This window comes from Pan troglodytes, chromosome 9, assembly GCF_028858775.2.
Source record: "Pan troglodytes isolate AG18354 chromosome 9, NHGRI_mPanTro3-v2.0_pri, whole genome shotgun sequence".
Lineage (NCBI taxonomy): Eukaryota > Metazoa > Chordata > Mammalia > Primates > Hominidae > Pan > Pan troglodytes.
The window spans coordinates 109364663-109384632 of NC_072407.2; the positions used below are offsets into that span (position 1 = coordinate 109364663).

Here is a 19970-nt window from a genome sequence, read left to right on the forward strand (position 1 = left end):
ACCACAATGAGATACCATCTCACACCAGTTAGAATGGCAATCATTAAAAAGTCAGGAAACAACAGGTGCTGGAGAGGATGTGGAGAAATAGGAACACTTTTACACTGTTTGTGGGACTGTCAACTAGTTCAACCATTGTGGAAGTCAGTGTGGTGATTCCTCAGGGATCTAGAACTAGAAATACCATTTCACCCAGCCATCCCATTACTGGGTATATACCCAAAGGACTATAAATCATGCTGCTATAAAGACACATGCACACGTATGTTTATTGCGGCACTATTCACAATAGCAAAGACTTGGAACCAACCCAAATGTCCAACAATGATAGACTGGATTAAGAAAATGTGGCACATATACACCATGGAATACTATGCAGTCGTAAAACAGGATGAGTTCATGTCCTTTGTAGGGACATGGATGAAATTGGAAATCATCATTCTCAGTAAACTACTGCAAGAACAAAAAACCAAACACCGCATATTCTCACGCATAGGTGGGAATTGAACAATGAGAACACATGGATACAGGAAGGGGAACATCACATTCTGGGGACTGTTGTGGGGTGGAGGGAGGAGGGAGGGATAGCACTGGGAGATATACCTAATGCTAGATGACGAGTTAGTGGGTGCAGCGCACCAGCATGGCACATGTATACATATGTAACTAACCTGCACATTGTGCACATGTACCCTAAAACTTAAAGTATAATAATAATAAATAAATAAATAAAAATAAAATAAAGTTACAAAATGTTTAAATTATAAAGTCAATAAATATATATTGTAACAAAAAAAAAGAAACAAAGATAGCATCGATAGTGTGATGGCAACAGGAACAAAGAGAAGTAGATTGGGCATAGGAAGACAAGATTGGTGACAGACTGGATGTGGAGAACAAAGGAGAGATCATTCTCCCTCATCTGATGACTACTAGCTTTCTAATCTAGGTTAGATAGTAGTACTACACAATGATATAGGAAATACTGAAAACAAGCCAGATTCGTTAAAGAGATACGTGATCCTAGGCAAGCTACTGAATATCTCTGAGCAACAGTTTTTATTAAATGGGGTTAATTATACCCTGTTGAGAGACAATTGTAAGTATTATGGTATGAAAAGGATCTGGCACCTAGCAAGTCCTCAAAAATTTGTAGTTATTACTATTTTCTCCCAGATTCTCCCAAGATTGTGTTCTCAAATGAGGCAATTTTGCTTCCTGGCCCTTATTTGGGACATCTGGCAATATCTCGAGACATTTCTGGCTGTCACAACTTAGGCTGAGAGGGGTTACTATTGGTATTTACTGGCCAGAGGCCAGGGATACTACTAAATCTTCTATGGTTCACAGACAGTCCTTCTACAACAAAGACTTAACCAGCCCAAAATATCAATAGTGCTAAGGCTGTGAAGCCATGTTCCAGAGGGATTCTGATTCTGATAACTGCACATGAAAAGTTCTTTTGTATCCACTAATAACAACCATCCACATGAGTTAGGGAGTTAAACTGATTTACTACTGATAACCTGTTCAATCAGTTTCCAAATTCAAGCCTGGTTACAGAAGAAGTTACCAGAAGTGAATTCATAACCTACATTTTAAACACACAAAAATATTAATGTCTTCTAACCATGAAAGCTAATTTGTTTTCCCATTTTGATGTCTGCATAAAGAAAAACCTGAAATACTACAAATTAACTGTCATTTTATTAAGAATCAGATACTCAGCCGGGCGCGGTGGCTCACGCCTGTAATCCCAGCACTTTGGGAGGCCGAGGCAGGTGGATCACGAGCTCAGGAGATCGAGACCATCCTGGCTAACACAGTGAAACCCCATCTCTACTAAAAATACAAAAAAAATTAGCCGGGCGTGGTTGCAGGCCCCTATAGTCCCAGCTATTCGGGAGGCTGAGGCAGGAGAATGGCCTGAGCTTGCAGTGAGCTGAGATCGTACCACTGCCCTCCAACCTGGGCGACAGAGCGAGACACCGTCTCAAAAAAAAAAAAAAAAAAATCAGATACTAAGATCCTTGAATAAAAACTCTATGAAAACTAGAGGCTTATTTTAGTGTCATTATATAGAAAAAAAATGGTTTGCAATGAATCTATTCAATAAGTGCTGCATTATTACACAAGGATTACCAACAATGAAAAATAGACTGCAGTCTAATTCTTACAAAACCATTTCAAATTTTATGACAATGTTTATTAAATCAAAATTTTAATCATAACTGTGAAACTATCCTTCACGCTCCAAGCCCTTAAATCCATTGGAAATAGATGAATTCACTGATTAAATATAAACTTCATATCATTTTGGACTCTATGGATAGTGAAGCTATTAAACCACTATGCTCAACTGTCAACAATTTAAACTTTGATTAAAATCTGAGAGAACTGTCCAAAAGACCTCATAAAATCTCACCAGTGTCAAGAACTGGGACCTGATCACATCTGATACCACTTCACACCAAGGATAGCTTTTACAAAAAACAAAACAAAATAAAAAAAAATAAGTGTTGGCAAGAATGTGGAGACACTGTTGGAACCTATGTGCATTGCTAGTGGGAGTGTAAAATTGTTCAAACTGTGGGAAATAGTTTGGTGGTTCCTCAAAAAGTCAAACATAGGGTTACCATATGGTCTAGCAATTCCATGTCTAGATATTAATGTATACCCAAACAAATTGAAAGCAGAGACTTGCACACCAATGTTCCTAAGAGCATTATTCACACAGCCAAAAGATGGAAGCAACCCAAGTGTCCATGAACAAATGAATGGAGTTTTTAAATGTGTTATATACATATAATAGAGTTATTCAGCCTTAAAAAGCAATGAAATTCTGAAACATGCTAAATACTTGCAAAACTTGAAAACATTATGTTAAGTGAAATAAATCAGATACAAAAGGACAAGTATTATATGATTCTACTTATCATTAATTACCTAGAACAGGCAAATTCACAAAGACAGAAAGAGGTGACCAGGAGGCTGGGGTAAATGGAAGTGAGCAGGACAGTGGGAAGGAGAACTACTGTTTAATGGGTATAGAGCTTCTGTCTGAGATAATGAAAAAATGTTCTGGAAATGGATAGTGGTGATGGTTGCAAAATATTTCAATTTATTAATACTTAATGCCACTGAATTGTATACTGTAAATGGTTAAAATGGTAAATTTTATGTTATGTATATTTTGCCATAAAAAACCCAACTAGGACCTGAACAAAAAAACATTAAATAAATTCTTCTTATGATCCCACCTTCCTCCCACTCCCATCACCTATAGGTGAGGTTCAGAAGAACAAAAATTATTTTGTTCAGCAGCTTGAACTGGATTCAAGCTTACATATTTTGGAAAACGAATAAACTAAGTCAATATTTATCTTATTCGGTTCTACAAAAAGGAAAAATATCACGTTATTATTTTATGACATACAAATTTCAAATTTCCTTTAGGGGATATCACAGGAACATATAAATGATTTCATACTCTTGGATTTGGCCTCTTGCAAAGATAATTTCACTGTGTATCTATTAAAGTCTATGAGAATGAAAATGACCAAGGGGCTGCTGCAATAAGCTGGCAATTTCAATATTCCTTACCTTATTCTAATCATACATTTAAGAATGGTATATCACTTAATCTCTCAAAATTTGATATTATTAGTTTACTGAGAATAAAAAAGTAGAGGATTTCAAGTGTATATTATTAGAGAAACATGTAATATGTATCTTAAAGACTACTTCCGGGGAAAATATATTAAGCCTTAAGTGTTACAAACAAGAGAAAATAAATCAGTAAAAATACAAACACTTTATTAGACAATAAAATCATATTTTTTTAATAACTTAAGGTAAAATCCTAATTACTGGAGTCTTTTTTTCTCTCCCTTATCATTCCCCTCTTACACCTTTCATTTTTCCTCCCCTCCGGCCCATGTTTAATGGTCTATTAGTACAAAAAGGATAAAATTACTGCCCACAGTCTCAACAGAATTAATGAGGAAAGATGTATATAGATCTCTTGAAGATGTGCCTGAGTTTACGTTGCCAAGGTAACACTGACGTCTTAAATTTTAAATGGAAGAGTTTATATTTAAAGAATGCTGGAGTCAATAGAATGTATTTTAAGAAAGAGCAAAGCATACACAGCTTATTATTCCCAAATAGCAATAAATGATACATGGAAATTGGACAAAGACAATTAAATTTAGGCAACAGTAAACAACTATCCATTAACATGAGTCATTTGAATGACAGTACTGTTTAATGTGGACTGAAAAGTAAAGCTGAAGCTTCTGGTGCTGGCTTTTGCAACTCGTTAGCTGTGGGGACTAGGAAAGTTACTTAGCCTTGCGTAAGTCATTTAATTCTCTCAAAGTCTCAGTTCCCTCAGCTGTAAGATGTGAAAGGTGAAACAAGATTAGTAAGGTCCCTTTCCAAATCTAAAATTCTTTGGCTCTATGATTTCAAAGGAAGAAATTTCTTTATCCAAAATAAGTTACTATATATCTATTATGTTCTAGAACATAATAAAGTAACATAACATAGTAAACATACTGGCATATCTATGGTAAGAAAATTAGACCAACATATGCTTCTGTGGTGTTATGATATGCGTTGGTTTTCATTCACAGTTCCTGATTCATAACTCCCATAGCTATTGTTACAGTCTTGTATTATAATGTTGGGTATCTCAAGCCTCAGAGGCAGGCCTCAGGAAACAAGAGTCTCTCTCCTGCCCTCCTTTCACCTGCCCCAAGGCAGGACTCTAATCTTCTCCTACCTTTTTTATTGTGGGTCTTAAGACCATCCCCAGAGAGGGTCACACCCTATGCAATGGGGGAAGGAATACTGAAGTCAAGAAGCCTTCATAAAAACCCAAGAGGACTGGGTTTAGAGAGTTTCTGGATACCTGAACACGTAGAGGTTCCTGGAGGGTGGCACTCCCAGGGATGGCAAGGAAGCGTGCTCTGCACCCCCATACCTCGCCCTATGCATCTCTTCACCTATATCCTTTATGATAACCTTTATAATAAGCCAGTAAATGTAATTTAAGTGTTTCCCTGAATTCTGTGAGCTGTTCCAGCAAATTAATCGTACCCGAAGTGGGGGGTCATGTGAACCCCAACTTGAAGCTGGGTGGTCAGAAGTTCTGGAAGCCCAGACTTGTGACTGGTACCAGTCTGGGCATCTGGAGGACAGACTTGGGGACTGAGACCCCAACCTGTGGAATCAGACACTATCTCCAGGTAGACAGTGTTGGAATTGAATTAGAGGACATCTTGCCGGTGTCCACTGCTCGGTGCGTGAAGAAAAAAACCCACACATTTGGTCACAGAAGTCTTCTGTGCTGATGACTGTGATTTAAGAGTAGAGGAAAAACACACTTTAAAAGAGAGTTTTTCTCTACACATCTTTTTCAGGGTATTTTGTATTCCCCTCTTTTCATTAATTATGTAGTACATATTCAAAAAAACTGAAAAATATAGAAAGGATAAAAAAACCAAGAATCATAATTCCCCTATACAAACACAATTAAGTTCATATTTGTCATGAGATACCTTTCTTGGTTTTGTTATAAGAAAGATATGCTATTAAAGATTTAATGGTAAAATACAACTGGAAAGAACATAAATATAACCTGAATTTTGGAAATGCAAGAAAAGAATGGGCAATAAAAATTAAATAAACAAATATAAGGTACTAATAAAAAGTGAAATACACATCAACAGCAAAAGGCAATAGGGCAGATCTGAATACTGAGCCCAGGTAGTATCAGATTTCTGTTCAACATGAAATCTTTCCTGTGCCCCCAGTTTAAATTGGGTCACCCAGGTGTTACTTCCAAAAGACTTTTCACTTGTCTGTCACAGTTCTTTGTACATCCAAGATCACTGAACTATTTTTCATAGCTATTTATTTAGTGCTTCCTTTTCCCCACTAGCCTAATAAGCTCCATAAAGTCAAGGATCATTTCTTCTTCATGTGCCAGTGTGTCCCCAGTAGAACACCTCATACACTGAATGAGTTCAATTAACATTTGTTGACTAAATAAATAAGCAGACTCTTGTTTTATAAATTTATATCAACTATTCCTGACTAGCTACTTTTCCCAAGGCCCAAGATCCATTTTCAGGGAAACTACTAAGTAAGAGACATACAGGTTGAATATCACTTATCCAAAATGCTTGGAACCAGAAGTGTTTCAGATTTTGAATTGTTTTGGATTTTAAAATGTTTACATATACATTCCATCTTGGGGATGGGACCTAAGTCTAAATTTGAAATTCATTTATGATTCATACATACCTAATACATATAGCCTGAAGGTAATTTTATACAACGTTTTAAATAGTACATGCAACAAAGTTTGTGTATTCTGAACCATCAGAAAGCAAATGTGTCATTATTTTGGTGCCCAACAAATTTTGAATTTTAATGCATTTCAGATTTCTAATTTTTGGATGAGGTATGTTCAACCTGTATCTAAATTCAAATACATTTGCATTGAAGATTTTATATCCTAGTCCAGGGATTGAAAAAGTACAACTTCCAAGCCACATCAGGCCATCCATATGTTTTTGTAAATAAAGTTTTGTTGGAATATAGTCAAACCCATTCATTTTCATACTGTGTATGGCTGCTTTTGTGCTACAACAGCAGTGCTGGTAATTGCAACAGAAAGCTAAAAATATTTACTGTCTGGCCCTTTACAAGAAAAGTTTGCCAACCTCTGTTTAATGACTTTAAACTAATGACTTTAAACTAATAATAAAAAGAAACATAAAAAGTTTGCCAACCTCTAATGACTTTAAACTAGACTAATCATTTTTAACTAATAATAAAAAGAAACATAGGATAATGAGCTTTTGGAGTCATTCATGAAACTATTTGACATAACTAAACTATATACCAGCAATATTACTATCAAAAATTCAATAACTTAGCTACTTTAGTTCATAAACTTTTAAGAGTGAAAGGATTAGGCACAGTATTCTTAGAAATGGCCAACACTTCAAATACTTTCTTTTTTTTATAGGCTTTTAGTAACGCCTCAAATTTTTAGCAGAGCTGATTTTAATTATTAAACATACAAAACAAATTGCTACTCTGCTGTAATTATCAGTCAGGATGAACTAAAAATCCCAATGTGAAATCAGCATTTCCATAGCAACCTGTACTTCCATTGGCCCCACTGCACATAGGTAGGAACGGGCATTGCTTTGCATATTTAGAAAAAACACCTCCGTTAAATAATACAAAAAAAACCAATTTGCTTGAATAAAAATAACACATTTGTCAAGATATTAATACAACACTACCACAAATTCAATAATATATAAATTGATCAATCAAAAATTTTTTTTAAATTCTGGACTGAATGTGTATCAGCTGCACATTCAATAGTTTATCTAAACGTCAATTTATCTAAACGTCAATTAAAAAAATCAAAGATGTAAAATGTTTAGGGAAAGTAATGAAGATGCAATTATTGCCAAATCAGCTAATATTAAATAACCAATCCTATACAATACAGTAACCCCCCTTTACCTGTGGTTTCACTTCCTGTGGCTGCAGTTACCTGCAGTCAACTGTGGTTTGAAAATATTACATGGGAAATTTCAGAAATAAACAATTCATAAGTTTTAGATTGTATGGCATTCTGAGTAGTGTGATGAAATATGCTGTTCTACTCCATCCCCCCCAGGGGACATGAATCAGCCCTTTGTCCAGCACAACCATGCTATGTATGCTACCTGTCTGTCTATTTAGTTATTCAGTAGCTATTTCAGTTATGACTGACTGTTGCAGCATAAGAGAGTTTGTGTTCAAGTAACCCTTATTTTACTTAATAATAGCCTGAAATTGCGAGAGTAGCAATGCTGGCATATTGCTATACTTGTATTTTATGATTATTGTGGTTAATCTCTTACTATGTCTATCAATTATACTTTATAAGTTAAAATTTATCATAGGTATGTATGAATAGGAAAAAACATAGCATATATAGGGGTTTGGTACCATCCACAGTTTCAGACATCCACCTAAACTCAAGTGATCATCCCACCTCAGCTTCCTGCACAGCTGAAACTACAGATAAGTACCACCATACCCAGCTGATTTTTTATTTTTTGTAGAGATAGGGGTCTCACTTTGTTGCCCAGACAGGTCTTGAACTCCTGGCCTCAAGTGATCCTCCCACCTTGGCCTCCCAAAGTGCTGGGATTACAGGTGTGAGCCGCCACTCCTGTTCATTTTTCTACTACCAAATTTAAGAACCTACCTACATCTGTATACTAATACTCTGCCTTTCCTCCTTATATAATTGATGGATGGTAATCAGCTCCTTTCTAAGGTCAATTCTTCCCAAATTCACTCTTGAACACAACATAATCATGCTTTTTTCCTTATTGGACCAAGAAAAACCCATAGTTATTAAAGTCACCAGAAACCTCTACACTGCCAAATCCAGTGACCATTTCCCATCTTCAAAGATTTTCCTCACCTCTTAGAAGCAGCTGACACAGTCATTCACAGCCTCCTCCCTGTCTCCTGAAACACCACACCCTTGGTTTTCCTTCTGCCTCACTGGCTGCACTTCTCAGTTTTATTTGCTGAATCCTTTCTGTCCTCTCCAGGACAGTCTTCAGACTCTCCTCATTAATAATTTCTTTGATCTCATTGCTTTAAATACTATTTAAATGCTAACACAGAGCTAGGCGCAGTGGCTTATGCCTGTAATCCGAGCACTTCGGGAGTCTGAGATGGGCGGATCACGAGGTCAAGAGACAGAGACCATCCTGGCCAACATGGTGAAACCCCATCTCTACTAAAAACACAAAAATTAGCTGGGCATGGTGGTGCGTACCTATAGTCCCAGCTACTCAGGAGGCTTAGGCAGGAGAATCGCTTGAACCCAGAAGGCGAAGGTTGCAATGAGTTGGGATTGAGCCACTGCACTCCAGCCTGGTGACAAAGCGAGACCCCGTCTCAAAAAAAAAAAAGGCTAACGCATCCAAATCTATATGGGAGAACCAGCATCTACCCAGAACTCCAGGGGCAGTCACCCTACACTACCATGTGACCGGGCATTTCATACTTCACACATCCATAACAGTATTCTTGATTTCCCACTCCCCCAAAATTTGTCCCTCCTTCAATTTTTCCCATTTCAATATACAGCACCAGCAATGCCCTGTATCCTGACACTTTTCACCAGTTTTACCACTGTAATCCATCCATGGCTCTATCTGAACTAATATAATACTCTCTTTCTAAGTGATCTCCTGCTTCCACTAATGCCTCTCTACACTGCCTTCTCAAAAGAGCAGCCAGAAAAATTCTGTCAAAATATAAACCAAATCACGACACAGCCTTGCTAAAAACAAAACAAAACAAAACCAAACCTTCAAATGGCTCCCCATCATTAAAACAAATATGAAAGTTATCCATGGCCTGTAAGACGCTACCTCAGCAGTCCCCAACCTTTTTGGCACCAAGGACCAGTTTTGTGGAAGACAATTTTTCCACAGACAGGGTGGCAGGGCAGTGGTGGGGGTGGGGGTGCTTTCAGGATGAAACTATTACACCTCAGATCAACAGGAATTAGATTCTTGTAAGGGGGTGTGTAACCTAGATCCCTCACATGTCTAATTCACAATAGGGTTCATGCTCCTATGAGAATCTTGTCGCTGATCTGACAGAAGGTGGAGATCAGACAATGCTGGCTGGCCCGCTCCGCTCACCTCTTGCTGTGCAGCCCAGTTCCAAATAGGCCACAGACCAGTACCCATCCATGGCCCAGGGATATGGGCCCCCTGCCTTACGTAATCTGACTTATGTCTCCTATCTCATCTCAACTTCTCTTTCTCTTCCTCCCTCTACTACCAGTCACACTTGTCTTTTTGCAGTCTCTTGATGTTCTTCAAGCTTGTCTCTGCTTCAGATCCTTTGCTGTTTCTTCTACTTGAAATAATCTTCCCTCAGATATTCACAAGGACCTCTCACTCACTTTTTTCAGTCTGATGAAACATCACCTATATGGAAAGACTTTCCCTCAACAACACTCTGTTGAAAATATCATCGTAGCTCCTTCTACTTTGCTTCATTTTCTACAAAACTATTTTCAATTTTATAATATATTGTTACATAGTTTATATATTTGTTCACTTTCTCATCCACTAGAAATATAAGCGCCTGAGGGCACAAACTTTGACTTAATTGCTTCTCTGTATCCCCCAACTAAAATGGTATCTGACACTAATTAAGTGTTCAATAATAACTGTTGAACTGACAAATGGCTATACAATTTTTTTTTTTTTGAGACAGAGTCTTGCTCTGTTGTCCAGGCTGGAATGCAGTGGCACGATCTCAGGTCACCACAAGCTCCACCTCCCGGGTTCCAGGGATTCTCCTGCCTCAACCTCCCGAGTAGATGGGACTACAGGTGCGTGCCACCATGCCTGGCTAATTTTGTATTTTTAGTAGAGACGGGGATTCACTATGTTGGCCAGGCTGGTCTCAAACTCCTGACCTCATGATCTGCCTGCCTAGGCCCCCCAAATTGCTGGGATTACAGGGTTGAGCCACCATGCCCGGCATTATTACAATTTTTAAGAAGGATTTTTCTTTAACTTGAATGGTTTATGGTTCATAAACTTGAACGGTTTATAAGATTACTAAAACTATTTAATTCAGACTTCATATACAGAGGTACCACTTCTGAAAAGGAAACTCTAATAAAAACATGTCTTCCTTCTTTCTGCATTAAAATTCCAGACCCTAGGAAATTTCTGGCATTTTTTCCAAAATAAACAGAGGTAAAATTATCTTAATGGGCTAAATATAAGATCTCATGAAACTCTTGCTGATAGGTACAAAAGCCATTTCCATTTAAACTCTATTTAAATTTATTGCCCTCTTCCCCAACACAACATACACATACAGATACCTTGGTTACTTTATCTTAGTTTTCATTAAGTTTAATTTTTTTACCAGGTAACATACTTACGTAATTATGTGAATATTAAAAGTTAAAAAATAAAAGATTGTAAGTCTGAAAAGATACACAGTGAAAGGTCTCCCCATCCCTTGCCTATATCTCAGTTACTCAGTTCAAACTCCCACTACCAAAAAGTAACCATTGTTATTATAGGGTGGAAGTTGGCCATTTTTTTCTGTAAAAAGCCACACAGAAAATATTTGCAGCTTTATGGACTATCCACTCTCTGTCACAACTACTCAATTCAGCCATTATAGAGTGAAGGCAGCCTTAGATAATATGTAAATGCATGTGTATAACAGTACTTCAATACAACTTTATTTGCAAATATAGACAGTAGGCTGAATTTTTCCCATGGGGGTCACAGTTTGCCAAAACCTGTTACAGAACAGTTTAAATACCAGTGTCTCTTTTATAAAAAATGTTAATGGTAGTGTTTGGAAGAGACTTCAATGGAAGAAACTGCAACAAAGAATGCTATTTGAAACAAAAATTCATCCTACCCATAATGACATGTTAAAATAATATATATTTTCATATAAATAGATGTAAGATTATTCCCAGATGCCTCTCCATAATCCATAATATATTAGTGCAAATATTTTCTTCTACCTCTTCATGGCACAGTTATGAAGAACTGGAGGAACGTTAAGACAAGACGGAGTGGTAACCTAACTATCAGCGCACTGTCAATCATTAACTCTGGCTTAACATTTTCTCTTAAATGGTAGAGCAAATGTATAATTAAAATCTCCACAGAATGCATTAAAGAAATAAACCACAGTCTATATTTAAAAACAAACAAAATTTCAACTGTATGTTTCTCAACCAGATCAATTCCAAAATGCATGTTTCTAATAAGTCTTACAAAGGATTTAATTTAATAAAATGAATCAAGATTAGAGAGAACCAGATCTCTCCAAAAAGCAGATCACTGTTACACTGAATAATCAGCTTCTCAAAATTCAGAGGTATCCTAGGAATATATCTTACCTTAGATGCCATTCTCATAAAGAGCTTGTTTTGATTTTCTGCTGTTCCCATCTTTTCATTTTTGACTAAATCATTTAGGCTTAGATTATCATCATCATGAAAGTATCTGACCCTTTCTCTTTCCTCATGGGTTGAAACCTATGACAAAATGAACATATTAATTTAATGAAAACATGAGTCTCTGAAGTATTTCTTGATGGATTACATAAATATCTGATGTTAAATGTAAAAATCCCACTATGTAATCACAACCTTTCCTTCCAGTTTATCCCTAGTCTGCCAGTTTCCATGTGAAAAAACTTCCATTAGAATTACACTCCCTACTTCTGCCTCTTTACTCTCCTCTTCCCCAGGGATGGAAGCATATGATCTGCTTTCTGAGTTTTGATGAAAGAGTAAAACTGCTCTACCCCTTCTTCTCTCTTTTCTGCTCTTCTTCTCCTTATAGTTAAAACTCCTTACCACTGTGGTGGGAAGACTGAAGTCATCCAGAAATGGAGTAAGTATATCAAAAACAGAGGTGAAGTATTAGCAAATCCACTACTATGAAATTAATGATTATGTTGCCCCAAAATTCACATGTTGAAATCTCAGTATGAAGGTATTAAGATGCAAGGTCTTTGGGAGGTAACTGGGCTATGAGCATGAAGTACTCAGAAATGGGATCAGAACCTGTGATGGTTAATATTGAGTGTCAACTTGATTGGACTGAAGGATGCAAAGTATTCTTCCTCGGTGTGTCTGTGAGGGTGTTGCTAAAGGAGATTAACATTTGAGTTAGTGGACTGGGAAAGGCAGACCCACCCTCAGTGTGGGTGGGAACCATCTAATCAGCTGCCAGCGAGTCAGAGATGTTGAAATGACTTGACTTGCTGAGTCTTCTGGCCTTCATCTTTCTCCCATGCTGGATGCTTCCTGCCCTCAAACATCAGACTCCAAGTTCTTCAGTTTTCGGATTCTTGGACTTACACCAGTGGTTTGCCAGGGATTCTCGGGCCTTCAGCCACAGACTGAAGGCTGCACTGTCAGCTTCCCTACTTTTGAGGTTTTGGGACTTGGACTGGCTTCCTTGCTCCTCATCTTGCAGACGGCCTATGTAGGACCTTACCTTGTCATTGTGTGAGCCAACACTCCTTAATAAACTCCCCTTCATATATACATCTATCCTCTTAATTCTGGCCCTCTAGGGAACCCTAATACAGTACCTCTATTAAAAGACATGAGCATTTGTTCTCTCTCTCTTTTTTCTCTGCCATTTGAGGATACAAGAAGACTATCATCTACAAACCCGTAAGCGTGCCCTCATCAGACAATGAAGCTGCCATTCCAAGTCCTAATCTTGGACTTCTCAGTCTCCAGAACTGTGAGAAATAAATTTCTATTGTTTAAGCCATCCAGTCTATGTTACAGTAGCCTGAACTAAGAGACCAACTTCTAATTATTAAACCCTTGTTCTGTAAACAGCTTTATCAAAAGCAAAGCTGATATTCTGGTCTCCATCTAGTTCAGTCCCAGATTTTCCTATCAGTTGGTTCCATACCCAGGTGTGCAACAGAAAAATACTGTATATTTCCTCTCAAATCAAATCTTTCCAATGCTGCTCTCACATTCCCTTATCCAAATAAAACCTTGTCTTTAACTTCTTTGAGATCTTTGGAACAGGGGTGCAACTACATTTTCCAACATTATTATTCTTGTCTTTACTAGCTTAAACCTCATATCCCATGACTCCAATCACCCCCTGGCTCCAGACACTTAATTTCTGGCCCTCTTGTCTTTTCATTATACTCAAAGAGCAAACTCTACTCATGAATGAAAGCGTCTACCTTCTTTACTCCTATACCTAGATTGCTCAGTAATACGCAACTCAAAAAGGGCCCTCAATGCCTTCTGACAATGCATTTATGGATCCCTAGTCAGTTCCACCATTTCATATAATTCAAACCTTTACTATTCTCCTCCTGTACCTCCTCTCCAACCACCAAATTCCTCCCATTACATTAGAAGACATATCCATCCCACTTCTATTTGTTGGATGAATTAATTAGAATCTCTAGCAACACAGGCACTCAACAGGCAAAAAATAAACATTTGACAGAAATATTCTGAATGAACAGTTCTTTTGTATATGCAATTATCACTTGTCTGATCTTCCAAATTTAAAATAAAAAAAACTTGAGAAAGCTGAATATGTTGTTTTTGCCAGCTCAAGAGCCTCAAGGTAGTGCTAAAAACTAACTAGAGTTGGAAAATGGAAAAGAAAATTAGTTTTATAAAGGATCATGGCACCTACATAATTAAGCCATTACTGTGTATGGATACCCCATCACCAGGTCTCAAGTTAGCTGTCTAACACTAGTAACACTCTGAGAGACCAAAGTTTTCCCTAAGAGCTATAGCAAGTATGCCAAAAGCAGCTGAAAACAACATCAAAGAAATGTACGCTAAAATTAAAATTGCCTTAAACATTCAATGTTAACAACTATTTGAAAAAATAGTTGGATTAGTTTCCATTCTGTAAAAGGCAAAGAGATATAACTAAGAATAAAAGTAGTAACAAGATCATTTCCTACCTTCCAATATTGGCATTCAAAAGCCACATTTCAGAAAATATTTTATAATCTGATACAAAGAAAGCCCCAAGGGGAAGAAGGAATTCTGAATTAATAAACAAAGACATATGTTAAACATACCATCTGTCTCTTTCTTCTTCCTCCTTGTGATTCCAGAGATTTTCCGGGTGTGTTCACAGGCCATACTCTTCCAGACTGATCTGTTCTGACAAGGATTACTTCTTGCTGGTCTTCATTCTATAAAAAGATTTAGCGATAACTATTGAAATTATTGTGAAGAATGTTGAATGTTTTTATTTAATAACAAAAAAAGCATTAAAATGATTAACATTTCCACATAACGTTGTGGATTGCCTTAAATCTCCTGGATTTTCATTACTCTCTATACTATAAAATGAACATAATCTTTTGGGGAAAGGGTAAAAAATACCCAATGTTTATTTTAGTATTTTTAAAAAAGCAATCAAGAGAAGAAAATTTCAAATAAAGTTTTCATCTAGACAATATTAAAAGATGACGAAGTATCAATAGTCCATGTGCCCATCACTTATGCAGTAGATGTAATGTTTTTTAAATTTAAAGATTCTATTAAAATCTGATTATAAGAAATAAAACAACTAAAGACAAACTTGCTAAATTAGCAAATATAATGATACTACCCGTAACTTCTATTCTTTCTATTAATAGCCTTCAAATGCTTTTCAGTTTTCTGACTCTTCAGAAGGAATTATATCCCACACACTTTCAAGCTATATTTTTCTTACAAACTTTTGGCCAAATATAAACCTGGCACAGTACAGAATAAGAGTAAACTTTATTCTCTAATGGAAATGGAATGTTATTGGAAGGATCCTAATAATCAATAAAGAATATTAGAGAATGACAAAGGAAAAGAAATTGTTACATCAAAAAGACACCTGCACTTGTATGTTTATCCCAGCACTATTCACACAATTGCCAAGTCATGGAATCAACTGAAGTGTCCACTAATGGATGATTGAAAAGAGAAAATGTGGTGTATACATGCCATGGAATACTACACAATCACACAAAAAACAGAAATGTCTTTCACAGCAGCATGGATGGAGCTAGAGGCAATTATCCTAAGTGAAATAACTCAGGAAATCAAATACTGCATGTTCTCACTTAACAGTGGGAACTAAACAATGGGTACACATGGACATAAAGAGGGAAATAATAGACACTGCAGTCTCCAAAAGCAGGGAGGATGGAAAGGGAGTAATGGCTGAAAAAATTACCTATTATTTTTATTATTCAGGTGATGGGTAGAAGCCCAAACCTCACCATTATGCAATATATCCCTGTAAAAAACCTGCATATGCAACCCCTGAATCTATTTTTTAAAAATTAAAAACAAAAATAATATTAAGGAATAATCATTAAAAATCCATTTGAAACAAGACCAAGCAAAATATTCACATTATAGTTTTCTTCTCAATTGGAATCAACTATAGAAAAAATCAATCCCAATTCCATTTAATAGATGTTAGTTCCCCTGCTGAAATGGAAGAAAAATAATATATACCTATTACTGATCCTACATTCACACACAATACTAAATTGATATAAAAGATTATCATTACTTTTCTTCCTCAATAAATAAACGAACATTAATGAAGTGCCATCTTTTAAAAGATCTTTCTACTCACTCCCTTACCAGATAGTAGAGATAGGCAACACATTATAAGCTGGCATCTAACTTTACCACACTGATAAAGCTGGTCTCCCTAAGGACTTTCAAATTACTAAGTCCAATACATAATTATTAAATTGTCATCTTCCCTGATTTGAAAGCATTTGGTTCTATTTATTACATTCTCTAGCCTGAAATTCTTCTTATTTCAGTTTTAAACACTCTACTCTCTCCTGGTTCTGCCTTTACCTCTCTGACACATTCATTCATTATTCATTCATTCATCAAATATTTCTGAAATATCTATTTAATCTTAGGAGTTAAAAGAAATCTAACACCTGCCTTGTATAAGCTTATGGCCTAGTGGGGAAACTACTCCCCACATGAATTATTAATATAAACAAAGTCACCTTCACTTTCTCCTTCATTTCCAGCTACCCCTCAAATGCTGATGATTCCAGGGTTCCTTGGTTTCCAGCCCTTCAGCCTGAAACCTAATCATCACCCATATTGCAAAAAAAATTCACTGTGTTAAAAACAAATATAATCATGCTATTCTTTGCTTAAAAATCTGCAGGGACCATTTATCACCAGAACATCAATACCACTGCAAGTATGGCCCACAGACCATCACAAGTCCAAGAATTACTAGACATTAAATATTTGTTACTAATCCATGATGAGGTAAGTATAGAAACTGAGTGTTTTATAGCAATTGTATAGAATTGATATGGTTTGCCTCCATGTCCCCACCCAAATCTCATCTTGTAGCTCCCATAATTTCCACGTGTTGTAGGAGGGACCCGGTGGGAGATGACTGAATCATGGGGGCAGGTCTTTCCTGTGCTGTTCTCGTGATAGTGAATGGATCTCATGAGATCTGACGGTTTTAAAAACGGGAATTTCTCCACACAAGCTCTCTCTTTCCCTGCTGCCATCCACGTAAGATGTGACTTGCTCCTCCTTGCCTTCAGCCATGACTGTGAGGCCTCCCCAGCCATGTGGAACTGTAAGTCCAATTAAACCTCTTTCTTTTGTAAATTGCCCAGTCTCGGGTATGTCTTTATCAGCAGCATGAAAACAGACAAATACAAGAATCACTTTATGTTGGTTCAACCTAAATAAAAACTTGGGACTTTATTTCATTTATCTTTATTTCATTTTTCTATGATTATTTTTTATTGTATTTTATAAAACTATTAATCCATCATGGTCTGTAAAATTTTAAAATATATATAAACAACCCTGATCCTACACCATAGTCTAAATAGTGAAATAAAGGTAAAGCATTTTCACACAGTATACAAAGCCTTCAAATTCTGGCCCTAGATTTTTCTAGTTCCTTGTAATTTTTGTAAACGTACTGTAAATTTTATTTCTTCTGCATGGAACAATTATCCCTTCTTGCTCAACTAGGAAATTGAGGATTTAGTCACAGCCAATGCTCTGTTCCCAATAATTTTTGGCACATGTATGTTACTAGACTGTAATATTTTCAGTAACTATTTGTCTATATTTATCTCTTTTTGCAGGACAAAGACTAAGCTATACACTACTGGTACCTATAGGACCTGTCACAGTGTCAAACAATAATGGGAATTCAATAAATGCTTGATAAATGTTATTAACAAGCTGGCGCCTCAGACAGATTAATTGTATCCCAAAACTAACCCACTTTCCCCTTCAGTGAGCTCTTTCCTCCCTTTGCCAACTTTCTGTTCCTTAGGACTGCCAATACATAAGACCCCAAGTTGCTCCATTTTGGGTACGCAAGACAGAGTGCATCTAACCATCTACATGGCATTAAAATACGAGACAGAAATGAGAAGTTCACTCTACACAGAAAATATGCAAAAATATTTTCATTATCCATGTAATTTTGTAATTTATCTCAAAAGAAACCAGAAACACTTCTTGATATAACTAAAAAGCATTTATAAACTCTTTCCATTTTCAGAAGAATGCCAAATGCTCCAGGTTTTTAAATTATCCCCAACAATTACAGTTTGCTCTGGAGGACTTTTTATTTTAAAAACATCAAAACTGATAATTTGTTAAAGCATTTTATAAGGACACTTTAATTAACAAATCCCAAAATGCTCTGGGATCATTTACTCATTAATCCATAAAAGAACCTTCCGGCTGACAAAAATCATGGATTCTTATTTTAAAGGAAGAAAGGAGAAAACAAAACACTTTATATAAAGCTACAAAATCAGTTTGCTAACATAACCAGAATAAACCTTCCCTGTTGGTATCTATAATATTTGTGAGATAATAAATTTCTCCCACAAGTGCATATCATTTTTATAGTAATAAAAATTGAGGATTCAAGAGACCGTGGCAGACACAAGGCAAGACTAGATTGTAGCTCTGGACAGAGCAGCATGCAGGGGCTTGCATTGTGGATTTTAGCTCCAGATTGACTGCAAGAACAAACCAGCAATCCCGAGAGGACCCACAGACCCTCTCTGAAGGAAGCAGACTGCTACTCCTGCAGGACCCAGGAGACACCCCAAATACTGTGAGTCCCCCAACTGTGGAAGTGGGAACACACTTCCTCCCGAACATACCCCCCCCACTGGAGAAGCTGAAGGTCTGTTTGCAGAAGTTTTCGACTTTACTTGGAGTTGAGTCAAGTTAGGGGGCCAAGCGAAATACAGGGGTAGAGGAAGGAGCAGAAAGGCCCTGGGATCTCGCTGGGTCCCCAAACAGCCCGTTCCTGCCTGGCACCACAGGGATCCAACAGGAGGGTGGCCAGAGGAGAAGGGAGTAAAACTCCACAGGGAAAAGGAATTATCTAGCTGAACTTTGTAACAATTTGAACAGGGTGAGAAACCTCCTGGCCAGAACTCAAGGGAGGGCACAAATCCTGCGTACAGACTTCACAGGCAGGGTAAGAACTAAAGCCCTTTTCTCTCGCAGCTGGAAGGCAGATATCCTCAGGTATGTTTTCAAGCCCACCTTGCCCTCAGCCTGGAAACAGACTCCACGCTGTTGGTGGGGGCACAGTGAGAGTGAGACTGGCCCTTCAGTTTGCATGGGAGCTGGGTGAGGCCTGTGACTGCCAGCTTTCCCCCACTTCCCTGACAACCTGCATGACTCAGCAGAGGCAGCCATAATCCTAATAATAGGTAACACAACTCTAGTGACCTGGGAATCTCATCCCATCCCCCACAGCAGCCCCAGCAAGACGCGCCCACGGAGAGTCTGAGCTCAGGCAGGCCTAGCCCCGCCCCCACCTGATGATCCTTCCCAATCCACTCTGGTAGTGGAAGACAAAGGGCATACAACCTTGGGAGTTCTAGGGCCTCACCCACCACCAGTCTCTCTCCACCCTACTACAGCTGATGCTCTCTGGAAAGTGCCACCTCCTGGCAGGAGGCCAACCAGCACAAAAATGGAGAATTAAACCACCAAAGCTAAGAACCCTCACGGAGTTCACTGCACCCTCTGTCACATCCACCAGAACAAGCAGCTGGTATCCACAGCTGAGAGACCCACAGACAGTTCACATCACAGGACTCTGTGAAAAACCCCCCGTACCAGCCCATAGCCGGGTAAACTTGCTGGGTGGCTAGACCCAGAAGACAGACAACAAACACTGCAGTCGGGTTCACAGGAAGCCACATCCATAGGAAAAGGCGGAGATTATTACATCAAGGGAATACCCCATGGGACAAAAGAATCTAAACAATAGCCTTCAAATAGCCTTCAGCCCTAGACCTTCCCTTTGACACAGCCT

At 37.7% G+C, this 19970-nt stretch overlaps 1 protein-coding gene across 4 annotated transcripts in view; it reads right to left on the reverse strand.

Moving 5' to 3' along the window:
* The window catches only part of CWF19L2 (CWF19 like cell cycle control factor 2), a 120444-nt gene that overhangs the window by 40635 nt on the left and 59839 nt on the right, over positions 1–19970 (reverse strand). For all 4 annotated transcript variants that reach the window (XM_009424104.4, XM_522171.8, XM_063783372.1 and 1 more), the window contains 2 exons: positions 14692–14808; positions 11999–12136 (listed from right to left, as the gene is read on the reverse strand). In XM_009424104.4, the coding sequence (XP_009422379.3) occupies positions 11999–12136; positions 14692–14808 (255 nt within the window). The remainder of the gene's footprint in view (positions 1–11998; positions 12137–14691; positions 14809–19970) is intronic.